This window comes from Myzus persicae, unplaced genomic scaffold, assembly GCF_001856785.1.
Source record: "Myzus persicae strain clone G006 unplaced genomic scaffold, MPER_G0061.0, whole genome shotgun sequence".
In the NCBI taxonomy this organism is placed as follows: domain Eukaryota; kingdom Metazoa; phylum Arthropoda; class Insecta; order Hemiptera; family Aphididae; genus Myzus; species Myzus persicae.
In genome coordinates, this window is record NW_019102034.1 from 331,609 (window position 1) to 357,123 (window position 25,515).

A 25,515-nucleotide genomic window follows, 5' to 3' on the forward strand; every position below is an offset into this window, starting at 1 on the left:
CAATATAACGCTAACATCGTGTATTTTTTCGTTAGCAAGAATAACTGAGTGTGTAATTTCAATATCAAGAATATGTTATATTATTTATTGCACCGCACCGTGATTTATGTACCTACTATTTTATTTTCTCGGTAATCGATTGGGAACATCGCGTATAATATGGTCCGAAAATAGTATTTTATAAATGCCACTCTAGATACCAGAATCATAAAAAAAAATAATATCATAGTTTTGTATGATTAACGATTGAAAATAAAAAAAGAGGGAAGTAGATAATGGCTTTTCTGTATAGGAACTAGGGTTCGAGTGTACACCTCGTCAATGACTAGGTCACTGTAATGGATGTGTTAAATTTGAACTCAATATATTATTATGATAAATCATTTGAAATCATGAAAAATAATTCTTACCGGAGACGGGGTCAGCCGGACTAAACTTATTAGTTATTACTCATTAATAATAATTACTATTATAAGTATATTATATTATCATATATTTATAGAAATTGTAGTGCAAATTATAATACTCAATTAAAAATAATGCAGTTACAATTCATAGTATAATACCTCTAAAATAATATTGTTTTACATAATATAGCCTGTATTAAATAATTGTATACCTTGTATTATACAATATCAAACCGTTGTATGATACAAACTTACATATCTATATATTATATGTATATTTTTATTTGATAATTAATTACTGTGGAAATTTATTTTACTATTAGTGATAGGGAGGTACACTTAAACTATAAAATGTAGGCAGTGGCATAAAATTAACCTAAATATTTGAAAAATGCCATTGCGCTTGTAATAAGATAAAATGATAATTTTAAGTAAATATTTTGAGTCCGGACATTTTTTTATTAATGTTTTAATGTTTTCCTGTCTCTATCATCTAAAATCAGTGACAATAAAAACAAATTATTATATTTACTTGTGTAAAAAGAATAAATAATAATACCATCGGTTGAAATATGTTTTACATGTTAATTCCCCATAGTTTAATAAATAATATAATACGTCTATATTTAAATTAATATGCACAGAACTCACAGTTCGCGCGGACGTAGTGTCATATTATCACATTCCTAAATATTCTACAGTGTGTATATAAATGTAATATTAAACACTACGCGATCATTTTCCATTGATTTAAAGAAAAAAATCCGTAGGGAACACGGTTTTTCAGAATTGAAAGAACGTCAACAATTCCAAGTGAAAAATTCCTGGAGCACCTACATAGTTAGGCAGGTCATACCTTTCCTACTACAATCGACAAATTAAAGTTAAATAATATCATGTTATTTCTGCATGAAGATCGAGTGACTAATGCGAAAAATACGCATTATTTAATTAAATAATTTATATTTTATGAATATATTACTATATTGTGACTTATTTTCAATTTTGTACGTCCAGAAATTGCTTTCGAATTACGATCATATTCTACACGGTGTTAATTTGCAAACACTGCGACGTATAATATCATTTATGTGTTACAACTATTGTCATTCAATTGACAATTCAAATATGAGCAAATATTCTACAAAATTATAACATCTAGTATAACTCTTAACATATATATTTTTTTTTTCAACGAAGAAGAAAGCTCCGATGACGTGAACATTGGCTTGCTTCGCACAATGTGGTTTATAATTAAATAATTAAAATTAAATTGTACAATCCACTATTTTTCATAAGTAAAAATATATTTTTGATGGATTCTTCGTTGGGGCCCAATGCGTAGTAAAGGTGTTCAAGTATATTGTATTTTTGTCGGGCTTCTTGCGTGTCTCTACATTAGGTAATGACATGTTTGATTGAGGTTGGATATCCACATGTAAGACATGTTCTTGGTCATTGCTCTTTTTTCATTGGACGGCCATGTGTGTGGTGTGTATGATCTATTCAGATGCAATTTATTACAGCTTCGTCTATTCTTTTGAGAAACATTGGGTTATTCCATTTTTCTGTTGTTATTTTTATTTCGTCTGATTTAACGTTCATCTTTAGCAATACGTTTTGCGATTTATTTTTAAATAAAAAAGTTAACTGTAGACCATTTTTTTTTATATCTTTGTCAGATTTTATATTCCATACGGTTCGTTGATCGTTGATGTGGGTTATTGGCTTATTCCTTTGGAAGTTTGCTTCTCATTCATCACCAGTTATTCCACAGTGCCCGGGGATCCATGAAAAGATTATGTCATTGTTAAATTTAAGTTTATTGTTTTAATATTGATAACATAATGGTTATTACCACGAGTCTGTTAAAATTATGTACTTTTCTTTTGCAAGTTGACACTTATGAAATAAAATAGGGCTTTATATATAGCAAGTGCCTCAGCTGTATATGTATATGTTACAATTATCCAACAACCTCTCAAAAAGCTCGGTTTGTTGGATAACTGAAGCAACACTCACACATTTGTCTATTTTTGAGGCGTTTGTATATATATATATAAATATATATGTGTCTGTGGTCTGGTAATTTGTTTACTATTTCATAGAATACATTTTTGAGTGTATGATTTGAGGTTTATTTTTTGCTGTAATACGCTATTGATATATATATATATATATTAAATGAGTATTTTGTCGTTGTCCGTGGAGGTTTTACGAATACTTCTCTAATCAATATATTATTTATTTATAATTTGANATATATTAAATGAGTATTTTGTCGTTGTCCGTGGAGGTTTTACGAATACTTCTCTAATCAATATATTATTTATTTATAATTTGAGTTATCACTCTATTTCATAGAATACATTTTTGAGTGTATGATTTGAGGTTTATTTTTTGCTGTAATACGCTATTGATATATATATATATATATATTAAATGAGTATTTTGTCGTTGTCCGTGGAGGTTTTACGAATACTTCTCTAATCAATATATTATTTATTTATAATTTGAGTTATCACTCTTTTTTATTTTATCCCTTATCAACATAATTGTCTTATAGGTATTAAAAGAATATTACAAACTGACAACAGGGTAATTTACAGACACTACTTTTTTGTATACATATATTACTAGTGAATACAGCAGCTGTACATTATAAGTTATAACAGTTGTACCTCATTGGGATGCGATTAACATACGATGGTGGAGGTACGATAGCATACAATTGTGGATAACATTATACAAATGTTTTAGAAATTCTCAAGTATGAACCTCACTTTCTCCTTTTCATCGATGTGCAGTATGACAATACGAAATAATTTACTCTATATTGTATTTCTTGATACCACAATTGTTTATATTATATAAAAATAAAATAATATGAAATCGATACACGGCGTTTTAGACTGGCTATTTACCTACACCTCTGAAGTGTGCGTATTTTTATATCGAGTAGTAGAAGAGTGTAAAAAAACATTATAATATATATGTATACTAAAAATATTTAAAACGTCGTAAACACTACCCTATTTGAATAACATTATTTACAATAAACATCCCCTTGCAAGCATATAATAACATTATATCCTGAATGTATTATTATTAGGTAGGTATTTACCTTGTATATGCATAACAACTGTTCGACAGATGTGTGGCTCCTACGTATACAATAATACTGTACTTTTATAAAAAATAATATACCGTTCCGTGAAGTGGTCTTTATAACGAAAATAAAATAAATTACGGTAAATACATTGTTAGAGCGCTGATGAGATGGGATAGGATGGAATGGAATGGAATGTATACAATATATTAAGGGATTAAATTTACGTTATATATATCGTGTGTCCGCAAAAACAGGGTACACTGTATAATTAAATTATCCATATTACACAGTATACATACCATATACGTATTTTTGAATTCTGTTTGCGGGACATGAAACAAGACTATTGGATCATCAATCTCCATTAGACACAATTCTAGAATGTGTACAGAGTACCGAGTAATGAGAGTAACTGAGATGTCGAGTGTACACAGTTTTCTAGGACACACGGTATATTATTACATACCTAATTATTATACTACATTGGCACGAGTCGTTACAAAATCGTGGTCTACTATTGCGGTGATAAATGTAATTATAATAACACAAGTAGGTATACTCGACCGTTCAAAATAATCATCGTATGTCCGGAATTTTAACAATTATATTTTTGGATGGAACCTGAAGAATTACATACAAGAATGGTATTATATCATTTTGGTGTATATTATTATCGAAAGATATACATATCGATGAGCGCAATAAAATTTGGTGGTACCCCGCTCATATGACACTATGTCAGAACTGTTTGAAGAGTTTAGACTATACGTACAATGTATTGATTACATTATTAAATATTCAATTTTTATTCACAATATTTATGAATATGAAGATTCGTTAAATTTTAACGTAATATTATAATATTATATTTAGTCCTAGTCGTGTAAAGCCACTGTAGAATGATTAAATTAGGTACATTATGTAGAGCTATGTGCTATTTATCAGACTTCAAAAAGTTAATTTTTCGATTTGTAAGTTTTGTTAAAACTAATAATAAAATAATATCATATCGCCATCGGAAAACTAAAAGTTATTTTCTCCGCGGGAAAAATTATTAAACGTTATCAGAAGTTTTTTTTTACAGCCAGATTATTAATATTTTATAAACACTGCGGTTGGTTAAGTTTATTATCCGTCAGTTCACTATAAAATATATGCTAAACTTTAATAATTCGTCTGAGGCTACAAAGTTTCGACCTCTTGGTTTTCGGGTAAATTTTCAAATATTTCTAGTCATATTTTATTACATACCAAACAAATTTGCGTGCTACGGTATTGTGTTCAATTAAAGTATTATGATCTTAAACACAAACGGTCTAATACAGGTACATAAACGAAAACATTTAAAATGAATAAAAGTTTGGGATAGGTGGTATACTGTTTCAAGTTGTATTAATTTCGTAGTGGTCTAGTAAGTGAGAGGAACACAATCTAATTATATAGGTACGCAACTCCCCTCTGAAACGCAAAAGCTGAATTAAATCAATTTGCATTTGCCGTTCGACTGACGGCTATTAATTCAGGTATATGTTTCGAACGTTTGCAATCAATTGTGACGAATCGGATGGAACAATACCGCAGCGGACTTAACACTAAGACTTAACACTACTCTGTGTTCATAATATAGTACGCGGACTAGTACGTCATTTTATTTCGATTTGGACTTGATTGATATTAGACAGTTAGAACTAATAAGTACGAATACCACGAATGTACGTTTGTTTCACACATTTACGTAGATTTACGTCTATCTAGGTATATATAGGCTAAAGTTAATAATGAATATAAAAATTTGGCATTTCGTGTTTCAATCGTCAATCAGATTATTCAATAATCCTTTTCAACGAAACTAATCTCAAAACAATAATATTTTGACAATTTGAATCTGCTGTAACTCATAAAATAGCTGATAGGTAAGAATATTAGTACATGATTTTCATTTCAAAATATTTAATATTGTCAATAATCCAAACAACCGTAAAAAGGTATTATTATCTGTTAATTATAATTTATAAATTAAATGCATAAAACGTTAAATTAATTTTCATTAAGCTGTGGATTACGCGAATAGGTACTTACTCCGTAGTAGGCACTTACAATACAACTTATAACACAAAAACCCCAACGCTTTATCGCAGCGGATCTCAAACTGTGGTACGTGAAATACTACATGTTGGTACACGGAAGGCCTTAAGTAACACGCTGAACCAGATATTTCATCGCTAATATCAAATCTACAAATCCATGGTTCTCATTGAACATTTTTTATTTAATTCATTCCTTAATTTTTAAACACTAATAAATTTGTATTAATTAATAAATAATAATTATACTGTAGTATTTTACTGCATTTTTATTTAAAATAAATGTATTTAACTATGTAAAGTTTATATTTTTCTATTTATAGTCATCAGAGGTACTCGACTGATTGATAATATACTTAAACTTAAGTGTTACGCGAAAAAAAAAGTTTGATAACCGCTGCAGTCTATCGTAATCAGATAATAGGTGCATATTATGTGGTCTGTATTGAAATTAAATGTATGTTATTTTTTAAAGTTATAGTTCTAAATTTAATATCTGAAACGAAGCACACTGGTACCTGGAATTTTGTAAAATAGGATTCATTTTTTCATTTTATCTTTTTGGCGCCTATTGATTAGTCTTCCAAGGCAAAATATAAACAAACATAATATTAAACAAGACTTGTATGATTTTTGCAGTCAAAGTATTAAAATATTATGGTGTTATTATAAATTATTATTAAGATGCTTTACTAACACACACACACACACACACATACACACACACACACACACACACATTGAAATACATATATTAAATATTTAAATAGCCTTTTATAATAGTCATATGTGTAAATTTATTTTGATAGCGACTGAGTCGAGATAAAAAGGGACATCATGAACGTATCGTGTTTAACATCCTGGAAAAATGTATAGGTACACACACACGACTCACTATAGGGGTAGTAAGATCCTATTTCACGGAGAAAAACTTGTGAATTGTGGAATTTAGCAACCATCTGCCTCCACCAGCATCTTTTATAATATATTTCATTCGTTTGTCCGCTATATATCATAATAATATGATATATATACTTTTATATGTGTGTATTAAATTACGCATTCATCAAAACTACCACCTGATGAATTCGGTGCGAATACTTTTTAATGCATGACTGTGTATCTTGGGTCAATTTATTATAATACAAAGGTATCTAACTAGGTTTTCCGTCGCTTGACTTGGACGCCTGAATTAAAAATAACAGCACTATAATATAGTAGGTGCAATGTATTATTTTGTCCTTGATGTATGTGGGTATTATGTTATTTAATAACTTGTGATTATTTATGGGAGCACCCATAATAATAGTTGTGTGTGATCAACAAATATTACTCAAAACCATTTTATTTGGAACATATCATAACAATATAATATGTCGTACACGTACTACTATAAAACTCTTCTGGGTAAAAGGTTGACATCATCAATGTGAGTATTGTTCAAATTATACCTTTCTATACTTGTATTAGGAAGTCCCGAATCGCTTCTTTGATTAGGTACTTTATGCACCGACTATATTATTTCATATATATATACTCGCTTGTGTATATAGGCAAGTGTGCTACTGAATTTAATTGTAAGCCGGTCATTATTATGTATGAATAAAATTAGCATTTACAAAGAGCTTACCATTAAAGTCCAGTGGTTGAATTTAAATATAAAAATGAAAACAATGTTTATCAACACCTAAATATTCTTAATTTTGATGCCAATAAGTATAAGCGAAACATATTAATAAAACGTTTTTAATTTTCAATAGATTTATTACGAATCGTTAACCTCGAATACGAAATTACACGTATAATAATATTGTTTTCGAAGATGGTACACCGTCTTCGAACGAGACTCACTGAAAATAATTAGAAAATAAGATTTCAAACTAATATAGTATTATAATGTAATATGTACGTGATATATATTTGATAATTAAAACGTTCTATTTTTACGCAACAGTGATGATTATAATATGAAAGCGTAAATCAACAAAAACAGAATTTAAATTCCAATATATTTGATCGGCGAAACCATACTTGACATTTCAAACTTGATCTTACGTTTTTATATGTGTACAATTGTACATACACAAATTGTATTTAAACAAACCTCTACTTTTAAATGTTGACATTTGGTAGCGTAATCGATTTTGTTGCCTTCAACGCCTTTGATTTGTCATATTCAACAGGTGAAACTTGGAAAGAAAAAACGGCCGTTAACCATTAGATACCTAACACATTTTTTCATTCATGGTTTTTTTCGCAGATCAATTGTTTTGCGGCGCTGGAAAATGTATAGCTGTAGAGCACATTTGTAATGGCGTATCCGACTGCGAATGGGGACAAGATGAACGGAATTGTGGTAAATTATTATCATTTTAAACAATAATATTTCCTGTTTCGGGAGGAAAGAAAACACATAATAACCTATCACGTGTATTATATTTTGAAATGTCACGAAAACGAAAAAAAACGTTTTTTTTTTTTTGTATATATTATATATATATGTGTCCCATGTTTTTGTATATACAGTGCGACTTAGTGGCGAGATGGGAGTGCGAGGTGAAGGGATGCTGGAGCTTTATTCGCCGAACACGACGTCGTGGCGACCCGCATGCATTCAGAGCTGGGATTCAGAACTGTCGGCCACCATAATTTGCAACATACTTGGATACAAGTAATATCCATATGATTCACCCACCCCTTCCTCCCCATTGTATTTACGTAAATCGCATACAACTTCGACATGCCCAACTAATTTATGTATATACTGTAGTGTATGAGATATATATATTTCTTATGTTCCTTTACAGTAATATTAGGCACAGTAAAACCGCTCACGGGTGGTCCGCTACCCCGGTTGATCAGACCGTAATATTATCGATGTTTAGTGCAATATTTTTTTTAAAAATACATTTGAATTCGCCAATTTATAGAAGGCTTATACAGTTATACCAGGAATTCACACATCAACTCAAGCCAAGAACGCTTTTGATATTGCCCATATGTACCCTTTAGTATATCGAAAAAACTCAATTTCGACACCCATGGACATTTTTTTGGATAAAAAAAAATATAGAGAAACACTAAGTCTAGAATCATTTGCTAAACAAAACTCAATAATTTACTTCTTTCCTAAGTCATTATTTATTACATTTTATAGGCTTGCATTCATTTTTTTAGTACCAATATTATTATAACACTACCTATGTAACTACAGTAAATTATATAATTTAATATTTTACTCACTTTAAACCAATATTTTTTTGTATTTCTGATAATCCGACCTTTTCTACTTTCCGACCATAACCCCAGTACCAAATGTGACGAATTGTAGGGTTATACTATACTTACAATAATATTAGGACGTACGTACTTTTCGTTTACGTAAATATACGATTTCGGATAACTTAACTTCCAATCAAAGTAAATTCGTCTCTATTTTGTCTTGCGATGATTATTGACCATAGGTACTAATAACTGTAGATTGTTGTTGTAGTACTCGATGCCATTTAAATGTTATAATGTTATTATTCATAAATCATTGTATTACTTGCAATTTTATTATTCAACGAACTTATATAGAGTTCACATGCAAAGCAAAAGTTTCCCATCAATTATAATAAAATATAGTTGTATAATATTATTATCATATTAAGTATTTATATGTATTTTATGTACAGACCTCGGTTTACCGCATAAATAGCTTTCGTCATAACGGTGTTCCCGATTTGCCTGAAAATGGTCATCAACTGACAACTCGGTATTTTCATCTTAAATTATATTATAAATTGCAGACTATCCTCTGAAAGCATGCTCGGTGAGAACAACAAACTTTTGGCCTCCGTTAAGTACAACCAATCAAAAGAATACTACGACGAAAACAAAATGACCGTTTATAGAGAAATCCGTTACTGTCCAGATTCGTACTTGTATCCGTCTATAAGTCTCTTGTGCACTAATTTTGGTAAGTTTTTTTCATTCAGTTTGATTTTTTAAAATTATATGGTAAAACACCCTTTAAAATATTATTATATCATGGTCAAAAGAATACTGATATAATAAATTGATAATATAGACACCCCTAGGTTATATGTACTGCCGTGTGATTTCCAAGCTGGTTCACCCCTTTTTTCCCTTTTTTCCTTTATTGATAGATTTATTCAAATTTTGATTTTTGGAATTTTTATGTACACTTGAGTAAGTAGCATATTTTTTAATAGGTACTTAATTTTTTAAATTAATTTTAAAAAATGCCCTGTGGTGATAAAATCTTATTTTTTCCAAATATACTTCGGTTTTTTACGTATATTATTATTTATTAAGTAGATGATTGTTTGAAGACGTTAATGTATATAAATCAAAACCCTAACAAACACTAAATTTGAGTAAATACTAAGTCTATTATGATTTTAAAATTTTGGAAATGAAAATGTATTATTTACAATTTTATAATTTAGGAAAAATGACCATGTATACAAGAAGTACCAGTTTAAATGTCATATCTATTTTATATTTTATTTAAACTATTGTTAAGATTTGAGAGCCACTATCTTATGTAAATAAATCTTAACAACTCAGACATTGTTCTTTTAAAATTATATTTAAATCTTAGATCAGTCGACATTTGCGAAAAAAATAATCTGATAAAAAATAGTTTACAAAAAATGATTTTTTATAAAAAAAAGAAGATAAGTTTATACGTATCATTACAAAATATTCCTTAGATGGTATAAAAAAATTTAACCATTTAAAAATATTGTCTATAAGTACTTAAAGTTAGAAATCCAAAATCAGAATTTGAATAAATGTCTACATTATTTAAGGGTAAATATTTTTGTGAATAACTAAGTACCTATGCTGTTATAATAAAAATCTATTCATGTTGTAATTGACATTTATAGAATTTAAATTGCATTTAAAGAGTAACAGCATAATATACAATTCCAAGACAGTGGTAGAGAGATGGTAGTTTTGGAAAAAGGTAAAGTGTTTTAGTTTTTTTTTACATTTTCATAAGACATGAACTTTTTTCTCCCAGACCTATAATACGATATATAATACAAGATTAACCACGGTATTATAGTAACATTGACAATTAAATACCCTCTACCCCCCGTGAACTCTCAAATGGAGTACCTACTGACCTCTCGATAAACTCTTTTATTCCATATCAAAACAACAACGTCTCTTCAATTTTTGAGATTATATATTATCACAGAGTGCGGTGTCAGGCGGAGACCTCAAACCATGTACCGCAAGACGAGAATTGTGGGCGGCAGACCATCACTACCCGGTGACTGGCCATTTTTGGCCGCAATCCTTGGCGGTCCCGATGAGATATTTTACTGCGCCGGAGTGTTGATATCCGAACAGTGGGTTTTGACTGCGGCTCATTGCACTGGAGGGTAAAAACATTAAACGCCATGACGTTTTTCCCACGATGGAAATTAAGAAATAATAAAATCACGGTGTATGGTGATCGGTTCGCGTGCGTTTTCAGGAGGAAAATCTTGGGGGACCTTTCGGAGTGGACCATACAGCTGGGCATGACGAGGAGACATTCCCATTCGTTTTTCGGACGAAAAGTGAAAGTGGAAAAAATCATCAGACACGAGATGTAAAACAACGGGCCCGTTCAGCACGATCACGATATCGCACTTTTCAAGGTACGTTGAATATGATAAGTAATATATTATATGGTAAACGGTAAATGGTAATGTAATAATATTGTTATGGTTTTCACCAACTACACTGCATCGACAATAATATCGGTCACAGGCAATAACATAGTAATATTTGATACGATATTATCGTGCAGTTTGGCGAAAGACCGTAAAAAAGGTAATTTTGAAATGCGTATTTCAACAGATTTTCTTTCTATACATTATATTATACTGCACGGTGCACACGGTATTATGTTTCATCGTGTTTGTCACCATCAATAACAGTTCTATTTAATGTTTTTGAAATACGATTTTCCGAAATAGTTTCTATATAATATTAGAGATTCGTTTATATCGTATTTTGGCTCCAACACTTCTACCTAAATATCCAATTCCCAAGAACAGGGGGCTTTTTAGTTGTTTTTGTCGGGCTGGCCATCATTGACGTTAAAAATACCCCCCCCCCCCTGAAAATTGTAATGTATTTCCGCTTATATGGAGTGTTTATAGGAATATAATATCAAGTCAAGGTATGAGTGAATTTTTACGAAGACAAACATGGTGTATATAACAATATATATGTATAGTAGTAGGTACATTATATTATATAATATATTATACGTGGCAGACATCTATATTAAAACTGTGTAGGTAAATATACTAAATAAAATATGGTCGGTATAGATGACCGGCGTGTTTAAAGGTACCTATGTCGCTTGACAATAAAATATGTTATGCAATAATATAACTTTCAAACTGGCGTTTTTCTTTTCAGCTCAGTGAAAAATTAACGTTCCACGAGTTTTTACTTCCGGTGTGTTTACCGCCGCCGAACATGGTTCTGAAAGCAAATATCAGTTGCACAGTCATCGGATGGGGTAGACGCAATGGTCTTGAAGGTAAAATCAAAGGGTTTATTGTACGAAACAGTATTATTATAATAGTATAAACTATAAGGTCACCGTCACGAATTCGCTCTCTCGTCTACTGCAGATAACCGTGCTCCATAATATATAGTGAGTAGTCCAATGATTACATCACACGGACACATAGTTACATTGTTTTGGTGACAATGAGTATTACGAACGTTATAATAATATTTACTCGTACGACTATTTACAGTCTACAATTAAAGCTATAACAAAAATATTAATATTTATAGGTATATATTATAATTCTTTCGACAGGTAATCAAAGTTCGTATAATGACATTGGCAGGCACATTTTGGTTTGTGAAAAAAATTGTATTTTTTATGTTAAAAACCTAGCGCACATAACCTCCAGATTATAATAACCTTAAAGGTTGAAATATTATCACGTCAACTTTGTTATGTTTGTGCTATCAGCGTTTAGTCGGTGAGATGGTGGTGCCAGAGAGCTAACAGAAAAAGTATTTTTTTAGTTTCGAGTATTATTGAGTATACAATCGATTAGTTTATATTTCAAATATTATTTCCAAATGTATTTCAAATATAAACTGCAGGTTATACTTAAATATTGAGTATTATCAGTCTAATGGAATGCTTACACAGGGAGTTTATACAAATTTATTAAACTTTTAAATGTAATACTAAAATGCACTGAAAAAAATGTACTACTTATATTTCATTATCATTAAGATGAAATTTATATTGTTTTAGGTATCACTTTTAGAATTATTAAGAATGGACTGGTTGAATGTTTGGCTTTTTGTCTAATATCGTTTTCAATTAAAATTGCATATCGATCATGATGGTTGCTCGTGTATTTGGCATCTAAAAATTGAACAATGAGTATTACAATACACGGTTGGCTAAGAGTTCAGACGCACATATAAAACAGAAAATCACGATTCCATTTGAAATTCAAATCGTGAAATTAAAATGAATATAATATTCGATTAGTCGTATAGGTATTGTGTAGGGCATATAATATTATTATCATAATAAAATTTAAATCATTATTATTATAATTACAACGACGCGCGGTCAGACTTTTCATTCAATTCCATCGCGGTATTGTATGTGTTTGTACTTTGTTGCTGGTGATTTATCACATATCATAGAATTTTTTTTTACCTGAGTGATAATGTTATATAGAAGAATGGATTAGAATGAAAAAAAATCCATTCAACGATTTAACGCAATTCGACGATTCAAAAGTATAAAAAAAAAATCTTCCTCGATGAGGTTGTCAATGACGGATTATTCATTCCCTTTCACCTGCACTCAAATTTAAATGTCGCGTCGGGTTATGCCTTTTATCTTTTCGACTGCATGTTTGAAAGTTTTGGGACCAACGGCTATTGTTCGGTGGCAGATCAATAAATTTTTACTCTGGTTTTTTTTCCCTCCGAGCGCGAATACAGTTATAGTAAAACCTCACTCAGCCGCCATCGCCACCTGACCTACCGGTGCACACGTTCCAAAGTTTCCATAGTACTAAAAATCATGTGTTCTCGGATAAATTACGGATTGCAAATTTCGGTTTTTCCAGAAGAAATCAGATTATTGCCGTACAATATTATTTATGCACGTACATTTTCGAGTTTGTTGTTTTCGATTAAACTTTTCGTTTTCCGACGTAAATGAACAACCTTTCAATGCGTTTCGCAAACGAATTCGATATTATATTTATATAGAGTTTCCTATTTGTATAACTGTATAAGAATAGCATTTTTTTATTTACCATGCTACGATTCCGAAGAATACATTTATTTTTTTTTTGTTACAAATAAATATGTTTCGAATTTAAAAGTTATTATTACTCAACGATGTAACGGTGTTTAGAATAAAATATAATTAAGCAGAAACCATAAAATGGTAACGTATAAAATAGTATAGAAGTTTCCGTTTCTTAATAAAAACAAAAATAAAGTCATGTTTATAACCGGTAATATAAAATATGTAGTACATGAAAATAATATAATATACAAGTTAGTAAACAAAATAATTTGCAGCACAATTATAAAATATGAATACATTTCAATAGACTGTACGAAATGTAAATAAATAATATGTAACAGGCTACAGCCCAACAATTACGTAAAAATAATTTAAAATAATAAAAAAAAAAGTATTTATATTATAGCTGGTGTAACCTATTCTCCGTGTTTCACAGTTCACTCTTCTCGTCCCAGAACTGTGATACTATCTCGAAACCAATGGTATAAATCGTCAAAAAATAAAAATTGATTCCAAGCTTGGTTCTGGTTTAAAATATACTTAAGAACATAACATCGCATTCTTACATTACCGCAAAATTGAACTTATTATTTATGAATTCAGTTAGTGTTACCAGATACCTTTAGAAATTATCTAAATACTTAATACTAAATAAGAGCAGCATACTACTAGTAGTGTGACATTTTCGGCAACAACTAAGTCTTAAAATAGAGTATTATAAGAGTCTACTAGGAGGTATATAAAATAAAACAACATAATTTATAATAAGACAAACAATACATATAGATTAACAACTATTTCAAACTGCAGTACCTATTAACATTCACTAATTCACAATATTCTACTTTGGCATTCGACCATTGTGTGTAATATAAATTGTTTTCGTTATTATTCTTAAATAAATTGAATTTAGATAAATCAATTACCGCTATTATCGCGATTGGTATCTGTAAATTCGTGCATTTTTTCCGTCCTCTTCGCCTGAGCACATAATATCATTATATAAACCAATTTCCCATGCATTTTAAAATTGAAAAAAGGCTATCGAATCTTACACAGTAATATAAAGAATATTTGTTATTAACATTTGACAGGATAAATATTAAGTAGAGCGGCAAATCTAGAATGCAGTGGAGTCGAATTCTCTCCTTCGACATTTGCTTAACGAGATGGATTTAAACCTAACCGGGAATATAACCGGCAAACAATTTTCAAAATAATACAGCTACCTGCGAATGTATAATAATACAATTCATAAGACACAATTTACATTTAGAAATGTCAAAAAGCAATGGGCTCTTCAACAGTATTACACAAAACGAATAAAACCTTAAATATGAATTACCTTAACTAAATTGCACAGCAGTTAATTACAAAATATAAGTGGTTTGTTATGAACCTTTAAAATTTTAAATAAAAACAAGTTTGATTGTTATTCTGTTTATCATATTTTTTTTTTTTAATGAAATAAAATCTAGGGAGTCTCCAAATTTTAAATTATTGTTTTCATATACCTTGTTACTTTACTGTTTTTTTTTTTCATCATCGAGATGGAAAGATAATAAAAAAATGCAAATACTCAAAAATTATCTTTTAATATTTTGCCATAATATTTTCTAAACTATAGAGTTCAAGAATTCCATATTCCCTAAAACACACACACACACACAGGCCCGGATAGAGCCGGCGAGTTACCGAGTTGAACTCGCGGTGGGCCGGCTTAGTTGTTATATTTATTATTAATCTATGTCAACATTACTGCTTAATATAATATGTATAATTTATATTGTATGATATATGATGTTATTGTTAAAATATTGATACCTATTAATGACTTTATCTTATTGAAAAATGTGCCGTTAACTTTTTTAGGGCCGGTTAAAATCGTAAAACTCGGTGGGCCGATACCTTGCCTATCTGGCGCTGCACACACATAAAAACCTACACTTATAGCACTCCAATTTACATAGGACATGTGACTGGCGAAAATATGCATTTTTCATTTCAAACAGTTATAAAGGGTTTTGGGGCTTATCTGATATTAAAAACAAGTATAATAAACTATTTTTGAAATCCCTATAATATATATTATATCTATTTATTAAATTCAAGTTTTTTTAAATTGCTTTTTAATCGTATTCGTTAATTTACTTTGATTATGTGTGTTATACAAATATTAATTATCATTATAAACAATTATAAATTTTTATTATTTACCTTGCTTGTTAACTAACAATTTTGTTTATAAAAAACATTTAAAAGGACTATGTGGACATTACTATTTATTCGAAACTTATTATATTCTAATATTCGAGATCAATTATACCTATTATTTATTCTTTTTTGTTGCAAATAAAAAAATACATAAAACCAATAGTATTCTATTCTTTAAGTTTTAATAGAGAATACAAAAACAATTATCAATGAGTTTTTACTTTTTAATGAAAATGAAAATAATAATATTTCAATTTCGCACCTCTTCGAGAAACTACAAAAATCCTTATTTATTTTGATATTTATTAAATGTACTTTTAAAAAAACTAGTTCGTACTCAATAAAATGTGAAAACTACGATTTTCGAAGACCAATGCTCTTAAATCATTTATTTTTTAATAGTTGTAGGTGATATCATAATATGTATTAGCCAGATAAATCGAGGAAAATTCGTTTTAACTATCAAACTAAAATATTTTAAAACAACTTTCCGATGACAAGTCTGAAATAACTAACTAACATATATTTTTTTTAAATTTTTATCGACTGCTTTTTTGAGTAAAGAAATACACCTACCATTCATATATAATTATTTAATCATTTATACATTAAATAATTAATTTACATTAAATAAAAAAGTACTAATTAATAGGAAAATAGGACGAAACAATTAATTGTTATGATATTTTGTCAAATAAATTAATAAGCCAATAGAAAGTTAATATGACACAAAATTATTGTTCTCTAATATAATATAATTCTCATTCCATCGTTCCTTACAATATAAGAAATGCAATTTACAGACTTTAGTGTTTTAATGTTTTTACTGTAAATTGTTGAATGTTGACCTAAATTATTGGAATTATTTTTCCTTTAGTATTTTATCGTGTTCTGTTAAAATAAATTCTTATACAGTCAAATATATTATAAATCGAGAATTCTATTTAGGAATTAGGATTTAAATATAAGTGTATAAATGTTTGAAGTAGACTAATATTCTACACTAATTGCACTTTTTTGTACAAAATTAATCACTTTGAAAATAAGGTTCTTAAAAAAATCATTCTCGTTATGAACAATAAATAAAATTATGATTTTTAAAATTTTTTTTACAGTATATTCTGCTTCTATATTAGTTTGTAGCTATTAAAATAATATTAAAATAAATGTACATGTAATGAGTGTATGTTTCGTCCAGGTCTAATTTCGAAGTGTGGTACCAGGGAATGATTGAAATCGATTTATTTTTCTAGGGAATGAAATTCCTACAGCACGTGTGGACTAATAACTGTTAACACTTAGGTACAAATATTGAGTCCATAATAGACACCACCGCAACCACCACTGCAACCAAAAGCAGTATATTATTATGTTCAGAATAATATACGAATAGTATATTTATTACAATGAAAACAGTTATTGTACGCTGTGTACAGTTAAAACTTTGTAAAGGATTCCGATTTATGTTTTGTTTAATTTTTTTGTAGCATTGTAATATAACAGTACCGTAGTCTATACAGTAAACTGTACACAGTGTATAGCATAAACGCTGTTTTCCCGTTAAACGTCAAACACCCGATTCGTGTCTTATTGAAACAATGGTTGTTATTTAGAATTTTGTTTTTCACAGGAGCCGATTACGAACCGACAGTAAACGAAGTCCAAGTTCCCGTACTGGACAGAGATCTGTGTAACGCGTGGCTAAAACAGAAGGACGTTAACATCACGGAGGGCATGATATGCGCTGGGTACGAGCAGGGCGGCAAAGACGCGTGCCAGGTGATTATAATCAGACAATAAACCGAGACCAAAGTTTCGTTGGGCCGGATTCGCTGAAAATGCGAAAACTTATTTACTTATAATTGGGACTTTTTGCGAGACGTTATTCTTATTGTCTGTACCCTGTACGACGAAAAACTAGCTAGCCCGGTTTGTGCAGCAGGATTACCAGCATTTAGTCCGGTACACAATTACAGTAGGTACCCATAAGCAGTTATTGCTAAATGTGCACAATAAAAAATTATGTACGTAATATATTTGAAACGAACGAATCTCGCCAAATAAAAAAATTAATACATAATTTTTATGGCGGTTGACCATGGCAGTTAGTCGCGATACCAGAAGCTAGCTCTCCGGTAAAAACTAACCAAACCGATAAAATAATCGTAGAAAAGATAGATCAAAATGATATTTTTTCAACATCGGTATGGAAGTTTCTTGTAACATATACCATCCCCCTTCTCCCTGTTTGATTTCTCACCATATAAGCCGACTTATTAGATAGCATTTGAATAGTATTGAATGATCGTATGTTAATATTGTATGATTTTTTATTTAGGTATGAATGTATGATAAAACGTTCGCTTATGAGTAAAAAAGATTATTAATTGAATATAAGGTTCCCCATAATAGTTTCAATATGTTTTTACCATAACTAATACATTTTAAAAATAGTAGATAGTCACTTAGATTTTATAAGTGTACTTATATGTACAAACTTAAAAGACATTTGTCAAAATATTTTAGTGAATATATTATACATGTTGATTATTTTATGTGAGCCGAATAATGAGGGAATTTAGTAACTAACAGTTATAATAATATATTTAATATATATATAGGTATAGTATAAATACTGTATTACATGAACTACGATGGAAGTCTTCGGTTAGACCGGTTAGTTATGGACTATAATTCCGGCTGTTGTAGCATGTACAATAATAATAATTATGAAAATAAATTGAAATGTTTCAATTATTAATACCTAATCAAACTGAATATAATCACACAATACTGTGTAAAGTTAATTTAAACAATTTACAAAAAGTCACAATAATATTCGATTGATGACTGATCTTAAAATATGTTTGTACTCGACGTACCTATCCATTGGTCCGTACTCGCAGCAGTAGACTGAACTATATAGGTGCTCATGCCAAACACATCAAATTTTTTGCTCCTGTACTAAGTGTGTTTGAGGGCCGTGTACACAACTTCCAATGAAATGCAACTCATAGTGTCCAATAGGTACAGTAGGTACACGATTTTTACTTAATATACTATAGTGTACGTTTGTATCATAAAATATTATTTAACACAACATAAGTTTGCCTATCGACATTTCAAATTTCAAAAATTACAAATTCATTTCAACTGGCCCCTGTAGATACTCCAAGTGAAACTAACTAACCACCTCGTAAGGGACCTCTGCTTATATAAATTCTCTCGTGCATATGGATCTAGAGTATAGGTAACACATACATAGATAGTACGGGTTGCAATAACTAATAAGTTAGGTATTTGAAATCGGCACCTGTCAATCAGCAATATCGTTCCGCACACTCTCGGTAAGATTTTCCCACCACACGGTCCTTCCTGTGGATACGCCGCCGGATACAGATAGATATCCGCGATCTTACACACCTGTCGAATGGCACGGATTTATATTATAACAAATGTGTACAAGTGACGTTATCTCCACAGGGCGACTCGGGTGGTCCGCTGCTGTGCCCGATGGAAGGATACAGAGACCGGTGGTTCGTGGGTGGCATCGTCAGCTGGGGCGTGGAGTGTGCAACCCCAAGCCTGCCAGGTGTGTATGTCAACGTGCCCATGTACACGGATTGGATCAAGAACAACATACGCACCGACCAGCTGTTTTCGTCGACGGACGACGAGTATTGAGAGCGATTTTCCACTAGCAACACGCGATCGACTTTCATCCGTTCACCGCTATCCAATCCCCCAACCCCATGTCCCTCATCACCTACTACCTGTTTAAAGTTGTAATTGACTGCACTGTGATTTGCAGTGGTTTTCGTCTTTGCGTTTCCCCAACTGGGAAATAAAAAAAACAACGAAAATCGTTATAATATATAAAATATGCATAATATAGGTACCGGTATAGTAGGTATTGCACTTTCGTCGAGCAAACGGAAATATTCTATTTTATACTACCGTTATAATTGACGTTGCTTAATAAACCTATAAAGTGCAATTGTCAACATAATATTATGTTCCACGACGATTTTTCGTGATTTTTCGTGAAGAAGAACGTGTAAAAAAAATTAACAATACAAGAATATTATTATAATTAAATATCTCGGAATGACGTGTATGATGGCCGCAGTAATGTTATTATCGTTTGATAGGTATAATAATATTATGGAAAACGCCGCCAAGAAACTCGCGATGTATGTCATTTTTTATTCGTCTACATAATATTGGTTCAATTGAAACGCTTTAGCAACTATAGGTTTTCTGGGTGAGATTATACGTTAGTTTCATATTGTACACTATAGGTAATATTCAGACGATGCGATGGCTGGATGTCATGCAAAGAAACAATATTCCGGAAATTGTTCAGACGACCAATTTTCTCACAACACTATCCGAACTTATAATATTATTTAAATTTCGTAGATTGAGCTACTATATTTTAATAGATCCGTATAATCTGAAATGTTCGTTGATACGATATGTTCACAACTATCATATTATATAGAACAGTCATCACATCAATACATCATAATATTTGTTTGTGTAATTACATTTCGGTTAAAATAATATGTCTTTTAAATTTTTATAGGAAGCGTACAACACTGTATACGTTTAAAAAATGTAGCACGTACAATCATAGTCATCCGTCCAACAGTATACTTCTGATTTTTCGTATGTAGTTTTACATTGTTTGGAACTTTCACTCAAATTATTAACGATATTGTAGTATTACAGTTATGATACGCAAACACTCTCCGGCTTCTTCAAAACAAAATTTTCATGCTAACTATTTATCTAGGTAGGTAGGTTAACCCGTGAATTTCCAGAAGGTTTTTAATTTCATCCCTTATACATTTACTATCATGAGTTCCACCCACTTATTTTTTACTGTTTTTCCGGAACTTACATAGTACTATACAAGGCGTTCGACATCTGATACGTAATGCCATAGAAAATAGATTAGTCACTATGTATAGATAATATTACTTATGATCGCAAAGAGTTTTATTTATTTTTTTATCGAAACACTTAACTATAATATTATGATACCTGTGAAACCTTATCTTGCGATTTTCGGCAAAATTTTATTAATTTTCTATACACACACCAGGTACAACAACTGTATAATGGTGTCACTATGGCCGCAGCTTCCATACAATGCTGAATTTGAAAAAAATAAAATTGCTCATTAATGAACACACACACACATACACATACAATCATACACATGCAATCACACACAAACACACACTCACACACACACACACACTCACACATGCACGCACACACACATTAATCGGTTAGAATGTTATTATAATTATTGTAATATAATAAATACTCCAAGATGTCGGGTGATAAAAGCGTGTAGCGTTAAACTATCTTATGAGGAAGTCCTTCTCGGAGTGCATTGTTATCTTCATGGCGATTGAATTATAGACAATAAACATAATACTTTGCATTATTTCAAAGACAAAAAGTGAGATTTTTTTGTAAATTCGTTTAAACTTAAGAAACAATTATAAAATTACATTAATTTTAATGACAAAAATAGGCTAAGAAATAGTTGTGCGTAGAAATATATTATAATATTGGACAGTGGGCTATTTTTATAAAAACAAATAGGTACAATAAATAAAAAAAAAATGGAATTTATTTATTTGATATGATGGATATTATTATACTAAATTGAATACCTGAGTAATTAATTACTAATTCACATTTTATCAAAATGATAACGACGCATAATACCTAATAATGTAATTTCCATTTGATCGAGTAGAGTTCGATTATTTTTGGCTGATCATATTTTCAGATAAGCAACTAACAAACTATAATCAATTAGATAAATAAAATTAGCATAATAAACAGTTTAAGTTTGATATCAATCAAAGTAAAAGTAAATTCTATTTGATAGGCTTGTGTAATATTATGTCACTTGTAAATTAGTGGGATAAGTATTACAATTTGTGAAAAACCACATTACTTTAGCTCAAGCTTTAAATGTGATTAGTTTTCAAATAATTGAAAAAATATATAAATATGAAATTATAAACATATATATTAAACTATAATAATATCACGTGAGTATTATAAGAGTACCTATAAAACATGTTTAACATATGACAATATTATATAATTTAGACATAATTACATACTAATAGGTATACCTACGTGTAACTACCATATAGGTAGGTACGTTAATGTTCTATATCGTAGATTTGTAGATTAGAAATCGAGTACGGTCGCTGATCTGGTTGTAGAACGTACGGTATTATAAAATAATATGATAAAATGTTAAGCGCATTTATTGTTATTTTCTATACAAATTATTTATGTTGCTTTTGAAAAACGATTGATTATTATATTATACAAATATCAATATATTTTATGATAAATGATATGGTTGGGAAAATAGAAGTATTTATTTTTCTATTTCGGATATCCTGGGACAGAAGTGATAAACGCTAATGAATCATGGTATAGGACCTGACAATAGTTTGTAAAAAATGTGATTATCGGAATGGAAAGTTTAATAATGAATATAATAATGTATCAAGCTGTTATTTTTGACGATTATCTATATAGCTGTGTTATATTGATTTTTGTACTAAAAAAAATATTTATACACATTAAAAATGTACTTTAAAGTAAGATACATGGACACAATTTTATGTAAGTGATAGGAAATGTCATAGTTACCAAAAATATTAAAACTATAATCATGGGATGAGAGTATGAGAATGTTCTGTGAGAAACTTCTAAAAATATTTTGTTTTTGTTCTAATTTTGATGTGTGCGGTTTGAGTGGGTTGTATATGATATTGTAGTCTAACATATTATAATATAATATTACCAATGTTAGATTACATGACACAACATTAAGATATTTAGATGCATTAAATGTTAAGATAAAAATTAAATGAGTCGTATTATAATTGAAATGTTCATAAATGTGCAGTATAATGCACACAAGATGACAAAAACAATTATAAACAATATTCAACGTCACACTATTGGACATTTTCATGCTCATCCCAAATTTTATTACGATAAGTGTATAGAACTTATTAGTCATAGAACCTATTGTAATTGTGTGAATAAGTAAAAAATGTTTAATTTTATACTTAAAAAATATATTAATCATAATTTGTTACCAAGAAATCACAGAGACAAATGGCAAAAAGAAATTATTTTTACTATTGAATTTTTTTCCGTTCGTTAATTTCTTGTGTGTGCATTTTACTTTTATTGGTTGTATTTTGAAAAGAAAAACTATTAATTATAGTTATAACGATGTTACCGTATGTATCCGATGCCTAATGACTTAAAGTAGATAGAGATATTAATATAATTAAATGTTATGGATAAGGAAATTAGAACATTAAGAGAAATTTAAGTTGAATATAACGTATATTCGTGTAAACTAGAATAAGCAACGAATTGTCTAGTAAAAAAAAATTTTAAAGCTTGAAATTGACTTTTTATTTTCCTATTCCTACATTCGTTATTAGCGATAGCCTTCAAGAACCTTATATTATATTATTGAGTATTATGACTAAGAACATTTTTATCATCAACAATTAAAAAAAATTAATAAAAGTCGAACATTTTTTAATATTTATTACAAATGGCATACAAGCAATTTTTGGTACCGAAAATGCTAAAATAAACATTAAATGAAAATTGCATGTAACTTAGGTTTAGAATTTCTCAAAATAAACAAATTCGATTTTGTCGAAATCCGGGTATGATTAAATATTCCTTTTTTTCCCTATACCTTTAAAAGTATATGATATTTGTTGTAGGTATTACATACAGAGTGTGATGTGACGATACAAACAGAAGTGGATAATATTATTGGTCACTCCATGGAGGGGAGATCTCAACATTTTAACGTTATCCATTAACTTAAACACAGATTTTCAATCTACAAGCTAATGGCTTCTCCTCTTTTATTCTAGCTGAGGCACCAAATATGTATAAGGGAACAATAATTAGTGATGGCTACTGAATTAATTTTAAATTTTTTTAAATTTATTATATGCAAAGCCCTACACACCGATTTAAAACATAACACACTTTACAATTTAAATAATAAATACAAAGAACACACTTAAGTTTATATAAGATGATAATTGCAATAATAATTATAAGTATAATACTATAATGATAGTACCTATACATTTATTAGGAGTAATAATACTTAATTTTAACTTTATCAGTTTTGATAGATGGAGCTTTAATTGGCCAACAGCGTCATGCGGTCTAGTTGATTATTTCTGCCACAATTGTTAATGTGCACAGGCACAACAAAAGGAACATGTTATCTAGTAGTACGAGAAAGAACTTCGAAATTGACAGTCGAAAGAAGTGAGAGATCATCAATATGACCAGAATCTAGTTTTTTCAAAAACTCTACATTGTCGTTAACTCTCCCGCCTGCCAGTGAGATGAGATGTTCTGCATAACTATGGAATAGTCATGAGGAAGACACTTTGTTTTAAATATAAAAGAAGCGCAAGATAATATTCGTCCCTGAACCAATTATGAATTATAATAACAGGAGTCAGTCACGGTGTCACTGGACAGATAAATACTATAATTGGGAAAGGACAAATGAGAAATAAACAGTTTTAAAAATTAAGACTATAAATTGAATGAACTCCTTGGATACACATATTCCAAACACAAGTGTTTTTAAATCGTGCAACATTTAATTTCAACATGTTAGTAAAAATTAAGATCAGTATTAAAAATAATACCTAAGTCTGTCTTGCTACCAACAGAAGATACATTTAAGCTGTCGATTGAGTAAGTATCATAAATTGAGCAGAGGTGTCTAAAAAACTACAAGAAATACTTTACTTGTATTTACTTGTATATTAACCAAATACTTATTTGCCACCTCTGGCGAAAAGGGCAGTAACTTACATTTTATCATTTTTCAGGAGAGCCATTCCAAGTTACCAACATGAATTCTAATTCTATTCTTTTTCTGCGGAATACTATTATTAGTGTTTATAATAGAGGCTTGTTTAGAACCTCTTTGGTGAAATTAAGATACTGCTGTTTTCGATACGAATGGATCTTCGCAGGAAAAAATTGTTTGTGTCAGTATATAATATTGCCTACATTTAGCCCCTTTTTGCAGTTATCAAAATGTGATAACATTGATAAACCGATAACATATAATTTTCATTATAAATTATAATATTATATTTTATTATATTAATTATAATTAAAATAGTTAAATGTAGTTAATAAGTTATTAAAAAACACAATATTGTAATTTAAAATTTAAAAATACACAATTCATTGAGAATACAGTATAAATGTAAAAAATAATGTTATTAAAATAACATAACTATTCAACTA

At 29.8% G+C, this 25,515-nt stretch overlaps 2 protein-coding genes across 2 annotated transcripts in view; both read left to right on the forward strand.

Moving 5' to 3' along the window:
• LOC111031058 overlaps positions 1–12,144 on the forward strand; it is a 92,684-nt gene extending 80,540 nt beyond the window's left edge. Inside the window, exons 13-18 of the mRNA XM_022310844.1 lie at positions 7,864–7,959; positions 8,130–8,274; positions 9,395–9,564; positions 10,819–11,005; positions 11,101–11,266; positions 12,039–12,144. Of these exons, the coding sequence (XP_022166536.1) occupies positions 7,864–7,959; positions 8,130–8,274; positions 9,395–9,564; positions 10,819–11,005; positions 11,101–11,221 (719 nt within the window). The 3' untranslated portion in view covers positions 11,222–11,266; positions 12,039–12,144. The remainder of the gene's footprint in view (positions 1–7,863; positions 7,960–8,129; positions 8,275–9,394; positions 9,565–10,818; positions 11,006–11,100; positions 11,267–12,038) is intronic.
• LOC111031054 (prostasin-like) lies at positions 12,099–19,824 on the forward strand. Its single transcript, XM_022310839.1, has 3 exons — positions 12,099–12,162; positions 17,771–17,919; positions 19,624–19,824. Exons 1-3 carry the CDS (start codon positions 12,099–12,101, stop codon positions 19,822–19,824), a joined length of 414 nt encoding a protein of 137 aa, XP_022166531.1.
• The last annotated feature ends 5,691 nt before the right edge of the window (positions 19,825–25,515 follow it).